Here is an 8,337-nt window from a genome sequence, read left to right on the forward strand (position 1 = left end):
GGGGACTATCTACTGTTCCCCATCCTTGTGCCCTGTAACACCATACTTCTGCTCCCCACTTCTCTTTACTTTTTCCTACCAATGCCACACCCAGAGCCCAGCCTACAGAGTCTTTGGATCCCAAGCCTTAGAATAACAACCCAGGCTTAGTGACTGCCCAAGATTGTGTCAAAAAATGCTTCCTAGTTACCATAAAATATAATCCTTACCACATTACCACAAGAAACAACCTTCAATAGAAGGACATTTTTATCTAACTGGAAGAACAGAGGTAGGACTAACTCCAGGCAGAACACAATTTGTTCAATGACATCATCAAAGTTCCAGTTTATTTCTGTCTCTGCTGTCCTCCTTTTCAGCTGTATATTATTGGTGCTCCTCTTATTGTCTGCAAGATAACAACAATGGCAACTAATGCCACACACCTCCTTAATCACATCTAACCAGAGACAGGAGGAGACAGGAAACCCTCCACCCAAGTGCAGAATATAAATCCTAACCTGGTTAGGTTAATACAGGTCACATGCTCATTCCTGGACCAGTGAATTACAATGTGTATGGCCTGATTGGCTTATGTCAATCACTATTTCCCTTTTGGAGCTAGGGAGGTAGCATACGCCTTTACGAAACAATAGTTCTATTAGAAGAAAGACGGTGAAAGAATCCAGGAAAAAGAAAGTTTCTCACCTGAGGTAGTCAGTATTATCTCAATTTTATATGGGAAAACCAGCGCACTAAGAAATCAGTGACTTGCTGAAGATCATAAAGCTATCTACTGGTAGAGCTACTATTTAAGTGCTCGTAATCTCACGCCAGTGTTTGAGATATTCACTCCTCCATTATGATACCTAGGCTGTACCCACACAGAAACCTTTGGTGACTGGGATTTAGAGATGAGAATTATGGCCTTAAAATACAAAATATTGATTTCATCATTTGTGGTATGAAACTTGAGAGAGAAAATACTCTTTTTGCACATGTCTTTTACAAAATAAGTTTTTTCTCTAGTTTATGAGCCATCAATTATTAAATTATAGATTTAAAAGTAAACATGATATTCTCCTTGAGAATAGTGTAGCTTATATTCTTCCTCAAGCAAATTCATAAGTGTTTTTATACTTTGAATATGATCTTTCTAACTTTTATTTGGTAACTGGCCATGTAAAAACCACGTAATTAACAAATCGTGTTGGCTTCAAAATAGATTGCAAATTCAACCATTTCCTAACACTTCTACCATTCTACTCTAGTCCAAGTCACCATCGTCGCTCTATGCTAGATGACTGCAATTGCCTCATTATGAGATATACAGACTGCTGGAGAAGAAGAAATTTGAGTGGGAGAGTTCAACTGAGGACAGGTTTAGCTTGCCGTAATCTTGGCTAGAGAGATCCAAATGTAGATTTGGCATTCGGAGAGTGTTCTGGAATGGATTAATTCACAGCTTGAGGGACTTCAGAATCTCCATCTGGACCCTTCCTCCCACCTTTCCATTCTCCCCATTTGTGTGCACTTCAAGGTCCCGGAAAACCCTGGGGATCCTAGGAGGGTCCCTTTTCAGAAGCCCCCATTTTCACTCAACTCAGAGCAGCCTAACCAGGCTCCAGACCTGAAAGGAGCAGTTCCTGAAAGTGCCAACTTTCGTACCCGGCTCCTTCCCTGGGCTGGGCCTCCCCAGACCTCAGCACTTGTCCAGAGAATCCCCTTCAGGGCTGAATAAAGTCATCCTAAGGAAAGAGAACAGCACATCGAAGGCTTTGCATCATAGGTAGCTTATTATTGGATTGCTTTGCAATAATACTTTCTTACATTCAGGAGACTTCCTTCAGACACATGTCTACAAGATCCGAGAGGGACAGGTCCCGGCCACAAATTCAAACTTTCTTCAGTGTCTTTCATGTCTTTCTCACCAAAAGCAAAGCCAAGACTTCTCCTTTCATCCCCACTTTTCCAGGGGAGATCAGTCCTTAATTACAAATAGAGTGAACTCAAATGGAATCCCGAACAACCAATCACTTGGTAAGGGGAAGGCTGAGGAACGCTAAGACAGATGTTTCCACTTATCCTGGAGGCGAAAGACAGATCTCCAGTGTATGGTGGCACGCTAATGGAGGCGACCAGGTCATGGTTGGTCAGGGACTGGCTCCGGACACGCTCCAGCATCTCGAGGCCTGCAAAAGAAGTGCCCAGGGCTGGTGAAGCAGAGCCCATTACTGGGGCCCTTGGCAGGCCTGGACTCCACCAGGGACATTGCAGGGAGGATGTCACCCCAGTCAGGCCTTCCAAGGTAACCCATTTATATCTCCCCACTACCCTCTACTCCCCGAGCATTTGGATGCCACAAGAGTGAGCCCTTCCCTTCCCAGTGAACTCTAGGAACCACCTGGATCCCCCAGCCACACAAGGGATCCTTCAATAATCCAAGGTGCCACACAACTCAGCCAGAACTCCACTATCAAGCCCTCCACTACCACAGTTCAGCCAAGGATACCTACCTTGATCATGACGACAGGAGTCCTGACTCCCCACACAACAGAACATGTGCAGCAGCCACTGCCTTGCCCTGTGTGGTCCGACTACAGTCACACGAGTCTGGCCTTTAGCTGTGAACCAACTCTCCAGCTGAATAAGGGTGTGGCTGTGCACCTCAATGCAGCGAAGGTATGTGTCACCGTGCCCTGTGAGCATAAGAGGTGAGAGGAGGGTCTGTCAAGCACCAGCCCTTGGGGAGTCGGGAGGTGGCCTTGGGGGAACGGACGTGTGACTGATGAAGGTGGAAAAGGAGGAAAAGATTGAAAACCGAGAAGACAAGGATGAAGGCGGGGATGTGGGCAAAGACCACTCACCAAAGATGAGCTCCTCCTGGTCCTCTTCCATGTGGAACACCATTGGAGCATGAAAGTTTTCAGGCAGGGTCCACCATGGCTTCTTGCTGAGAGCACTTGTTCCCATGCCTGTGCTCTGCTTTGACCTGATTCAGAAGAGAGTCACGTCCAAGCAACTGGTTGGCAAAGGACTTAGAAAAAGTGAGGGAAGGGCCTAGGCTCTATCCTTATAGGTACACAAAACAACCCGCCCCTTGAACCACCTTAGGGTGGGTGTCCAATCCCCATAGCTCTTCCCAAGATAATTCATTCCAAGTAATTATCTGCTCTGAGGTAAATCCTTTCATGCCAAACTTAATCATCTGACTAGTGCTTGCTATTCTGATGCCCCAGAATCAAAAATTTTCTTCACTCCAAATTCAAAGAATTTTGGAGTGAAGTCACTATTTTGCAATCAGCAGTGTAAGAACTGATTCATGCAGGGATCATCAAGGGATGCTGAGACAAATGAGAAGGAGGCAGGGCAAGGGTTGAGGGATGGAGGTGCAGGAAGTCTCCAAATGGGCTCCCTAGATTTGCACAGGTGCTGGCAGCCACCCAGTGACCACATAGTATATTCCAACAAGACTGGGTTTGTTTGGTGTGCCGCATCAAGGGAGAGTAAACAACACAGGAAAATAAGCATGTCGTAGGGAGTCGATTATAGGAGTTGACTAGAGGAGAGTGTTTAGGGAGTAGGGACCAGTTTTTGAAAATGGGGCAATTGGGTGATTATCCTGGTAACTTTATCTGGCAGGTAGGGGGATTAATGTGGTCTTGATTGCAGAGTGTCAAATCTCTCTGGTTTCAAACACAGTTAGAGTGAACTCTCTACATCTTGTTGCATGACAATCACTGAGCAACCTTTACTGGTTAAAATATTTTACAAGAGATGTTTATGTTTGGTAGGGAAGACTTGAACTTGCCTGTCAGTTCCCAACTGCAAGTTCCTAGGTGCTTTTTCACTTATCATCCTCCCCTTTTGACCAAAGTCAAACTCAGCTATCAGGACTTTTAACTGTGGGGTTCAGATCTACACCACTGCCAGAATCCACTGATCACAAGTTTATCAGGACAACATTGTTTGCATCTGCGTACAGGTGGTCTCTCATGTACATTGTGTTGCAAAATATAATAGTGAAAATATAATGACCCGGCTGGTTAAACCTGGGAGGTGGAGGTTGCAGTGAGCCAGCTGGTTAATTTTGTTTTTTAAAATCAACATGTTAACAGTTATATGTCACTGTACAATAAACAAGAGGGTATTTTAACTTTAGAAGTATATGTCATTTGCCAGATGTGGTGGCTCATGCCTATAATCCCAACACTTTGAGAGACCAAGGTGGGTGGATCACTTGAGCTCAGGAGTTCAAGACCATCCTGGCCAACGTGGTGAAACCCCGTCTCCACTAAAAATACAAAAATACAAAAATTAGGCAGGCACGTGGCACATGCCTGTAATCCCAGCCACTCCGGAGACTGAGGCAAGAGAATCACTTGAACTGAGGCAGGAGAATCGCTTGAACCCAGGAGGCAGAGGTTGCAGCGAGCAGGGATCATGCCACTGTACTCCAGCCTGGGTGACAGAGTGAGACTTCATCGAAAAAAAAGTACACATTTTATTATAATTAACCTAGGAAAACCTAACTTTGATTTTGACTTATCAGTTTTTTTATGTTATTCTTAGTTTGGTAACCAAAAGAAAACTCGGCCGGGCGCGGTGGCTCACACCTGTAATCCCAGCACTTTGGGAGGCCGAGGCCGGCGGATCACAAGGTCAGGAGATGGAGACCACGGTGAAACCCCGTCTCTACTAAAAATACAAAAAATTAGCCTGGCGCGGTGGCGGGCGCCTGTAGTCCCAGCTAATGGCGTGAACCAGGGAGGCGGAGCTTGCAGTGAGCCGAGATCACGCCACTACACTCCAGCCTAGGGGACAGAGCAAGACTCCATCTCAAAAAAAAAAAAAAAAAGAAAACTCATAGTATATTTGAGTACTCAAAATTTAGAGAATGTCAAGCAAAATTGAATATTCCTTTAATTTTTCCTTTAGTAAAATTAAAAGTGCAAATATTTTTATTAACAGTGGTCATTGCAAGAAATTCAGTAAAAGACATCTTAATCGTTTGAACATTTTGGACTTTGGGCCTGAATTTCATTTAATTATTTACTTTATTTATTTATTTATTTATTTATTTATTTATTTATTTATTTTGGAGACAGAGTCATTCTGTTGCCCAAGCTGGAGTGCAAGATCTTGGCTCACAGTACCCTCAACTGCCTGGGCTCAAGCAGTTCTTGCACCTCAGCCTTCCAAGTAGCTAGGACTACAGGTGCATACACTTGGCTACTTTTTGTATTTTTTCTTTTTTCTTTTTTTTTTTTTGAGATGGAGTTTCACTCCTGTCGCCCAGGCTGGTGTGCAATGTCGTGATCTCGGCTCACTGCAACCTCCACCTCCCAGGGTCAAGCGATTCTCCTGCCTCAGCCTCCAAGTAGCTGGCACAGGCCACCATGCCCAGCTAATTTTTGTATTTTCAGTAGAGACAGGGTCTCGCCATGTTGGTCAGGCTGGTCTTGAACTCCAGGTTATCCACCCACTTCGACCTCCCAAAGTGCTGGGATTACAGGTATGAGCCACTGTGCCCGGCCAATTTTTGTATTTTTAGTAAAGATGGAGTTTTACCATGTTGGCCAGGCTGGTCTCGAACTCCTGACATCCCGTGGTACACCCACCTCGGACTCCCAAAGCGTTGGGATTACATACACCAGCCAACACACCTATACTGGGCCTGAATTTTTGAAAAAAGAATTAAGAAAATAGGTTTTAGACTAGAGTACTAGCAATTGAAATGTATGAATTTGGGATTTGTTTTGAAGACAGAGTCATCAGGATTTTTTATTTTAAGATTTTGGGCAAGTGGCTCCAAAAAAAAAAAGGTTTTTATGGTGGGTTGTGGGGTTTTTTTTGTTGTTTTTTTGTTTTTTTTGAGATGGAGTTTTGCTCTTGTTACCCAGGCTGGAGTGCAATGGCACGATCTCGGCTCACCACAACTTCTGCCTCCCAGGTTCAAGCGATTCTGCCTCAGCCTCCCCAGCAGCTGAGATTACAGGTGTGTACACCAAGCCCGGCTAATTTTCTATTTTTAGTAGATACAGGGTTTCATCATGTTGGACCGGCTGGTCTCAAATTCCCGACCTCAGGTGATCCGCCCACCTCGGCCTCCCAAATTTCTGGGAATATAGGCGTGAGCCATGGTGCCCAGCTTCAAAAAAAAGTTTTTAAAAATCAAATTCTAGCCAGGCAAGGTGGTTCACACCTGTAATCCCAGCACTTAGGAAGGCCAAGGCAGCTGACCTCCTTGAGCTGAGGAGTTTGAGACCACCCTGGGCAGCATGACAAATCCTCATCTCTACCAAAACTACAAAAAGTAGTCCGGCGTGGTGGCCTACGCCTGTCGTCCCACCTACTCTGGAGGTTGAGGTGAGAATCGCTTGAACCAAGGAAGCAGACGTTGCAGTGAGCTGAGGAGATTGCACTACGGCGGGCCAGCCTGGGTAATGGAGTAAGACCCTGTCCAAAAAAACAAAAAGCAAAAAACAAACAAACAAAAAAATCAGATTCCAGACTGAGTACGCCCCACAACGTCTTTCCACCTGCTGTAACAGCAGCAACAGCAGTTACCCACCCCCGAGCCTGCTCCCCGAGTAACACCCATAGGCCCCTCAACCGACAGAGGAGATCTGTGCCTCAAAGAAGTGTTTGTAGTCGGGGAGGGGGGTGCAGTCAGCCAGGACCAACTGGTGACCCTAGAAAAACACTCACACCACACACTCCTTTCCTGTTGCAGGCTGTTCCCCCAAGAGTGGAGAGAAATGTGAATGCCTCAAATGAGTCTGTTCAGGGACAGCAGTGGAGTCCCAGACCTGGCACCAGGTCCTGGTCCTCCCTCCAGGTAAGGCAGCGAAACTGGCTATACTGGGTTTTGGTAGTGGGAGACAGACCTGAGGAGGGAACCCCAGGTGGACTATTGTGAGAAATATGATACCACATGTGCATCTCCTGGAAAATCATTTTGCACAGTCCCGAGATTGAGAGTTTGGAGCATCCCCCTTCCTGCTCCCTCTTTCCTTCCCCTCTCTCCTCTGTCTTCTACTTCTCTCTCTCTCTCTCTCTCTCTCTCTCTCTCTCTCTCATCTTCCCTTATTCCCCCTCCTTCCTCTCTCCTTCTTCCTGGTTTTCTTTTTCCTCCTAGAGAGAATTGCCTTTTCTTAGAGGAAAGAAGCGGGGTGAAATAAACAGATTTTCTTCTGTCCAGGGGTGAAAATAAGACAGAATATACACTCTGAGACCGAGCATGGTGGCTCACGCGTGTAATCCCAGCACTTTGAGAGGCCGAGCCGGGTGGATCACCTGAGGTCAGGAGTTCGAGACCAGCCTGGCCAACATGGTGAAACCCTGTCTCTACTAAAAATACAAAAAAGTAGCCAGGAGTGGTGGCACATGCCTATAATCTCAGCTACTCTGGAGGCTGAGGCAGGAGAATTGCTGGGACCCAGGAGTCGAAGGTTGCAGTGACCTAAGATCATGCCACTGCACTCCAGCCTGGGCAACAAAGTGAGACTTTGTCTCAAAAAAAAAAAAAAAAAAAAAAAAAAAATTATATATATATATAAAATGTTTGTATATCAATATATGTATATATTATATATGTATATGTGTGTGTGTGTGTGTATGTGTTTACACTCTGAGAAAATTAGAGTACAGAATGCAATTAAACAGAAAAGAGAGTTAACAAGATAGCCCAGTCCGTTGGTCAGTGAGGGGAAGTATCAAGTGTGACTTAATCTCCTTCTTGCAAGAAGTTACATCTCCAACTTGATTCTTTCAAATAGACAAATATTAACCAACAATCCAATCCTCTTTCAACTGCTTAATTGCTGTTGCTTTTGGGTGCCAATTGCTGTTGCTTTTGGGTGACTTTCCCTGTTTCCATCTGTCCTGTGGAGCTATTTGATATTGCACATCAGTGTTAGTGTCTGAACTTTGAAAGGTTTTTTGAAGAAAAAAAATTATAAATAAATTATTAATTTCCTGAAGTTTCCTTGTATGGCTTTATGTTGGGAGGCCAAAAAAAAAAAAAAAAAAGCTAAGTTTCAAAACATTTATTCATAAGTGACACCAGTATTATCAGGGTGCTTGGATTTCTACTGAGAAAGCTAATTTTCTAGGTAGCTTTGTGTACATGTTGATAAAAATATTCTCAAATATTACCTTTTTGGTAAAATTAAGCAACCATTTAACTTCTGTGCTAAAACGTTAAGGAAAAATCAGATTCGTCGACTTGCACTAAGGAAAAATCATATTCACCAACTTGGTGGCTCTCACCTGTAATTCCAGCTACTCAGGAGCTAGGGCAGGAGAACCTAGAAGTTCAAGGTTACAGTAGGCTATAATCATGCCACTGCACTT

The 8,337-nt window shown here is 44.5% G+C and overlaps 1 protein-coding gene across 1 annotated transcript; it reads right to left on the minus strand.

Moving 5' to 3' along the window:
- Nucleotides 1–1,971: 1,971 nt before the first annotated feature.
- LOC103244000 (KH homology domain-containing protein 1) lies at nt 1,972–2,952 on the minus strand. The gene is made up of 3 exons (XM_037987096.2): nt 2,847–2,952; nt 2,496–2,678; nt 1,972–2,171 (listed from the first exon to the last, which is right to left on the minus strand). Exons 1-3 carry the CDS (start codon nt 2,950–2,952, stop codon nt 1,972–1,974), a joined length of 489 nt encoding a protein of 162 aa, XP_037843024.2.
- Between the last annotated feature and the right edge of the window lie 5,385 nt (nt 2,953–8,337).

The sequence above is a fragment of the Chlorocebus sabaeus genome, chromosome 17, assembly GCF_047675955.1.
Source record: "Chlorocebus sabaeus isolate Y175 chromosome 17, mChlSab1.0.hap1, whole genome shotgun sequence".
In the NCBI taxonomy this organism is placed as follows: Eukaryota; Metazoa; Chordata; class Mammalia; order Primates; family Cercopithecidae; genus Chlorocebus; species Chlorocebus sabaeus.

Bases quoted from the DNA above. Each gene is read 5' to 3' on its own strand.
- LOC103244000 (XM_037987096.2), bottom strand. From the start codon at position 2,952: ATGGGAACAAGTGCTCTCAGCAAGAAGCCATGGTGGACCCTGCCTGAA. The intron at 2,679-2,846 runs GTGAGTGGTCTT...TTATGCTCACAG, and splicing joins CCAGGAGGAGCTCATCTTTG to GGCACGGTGACACATACCTT. The intron at 2,172-2,495 runs GTAGGTATCCTT...CTTCTTTTGCAG, and splicing joins CTCCTGTCGTCATGATCAAG to GCCTCGAGATGCTGGAGCGT.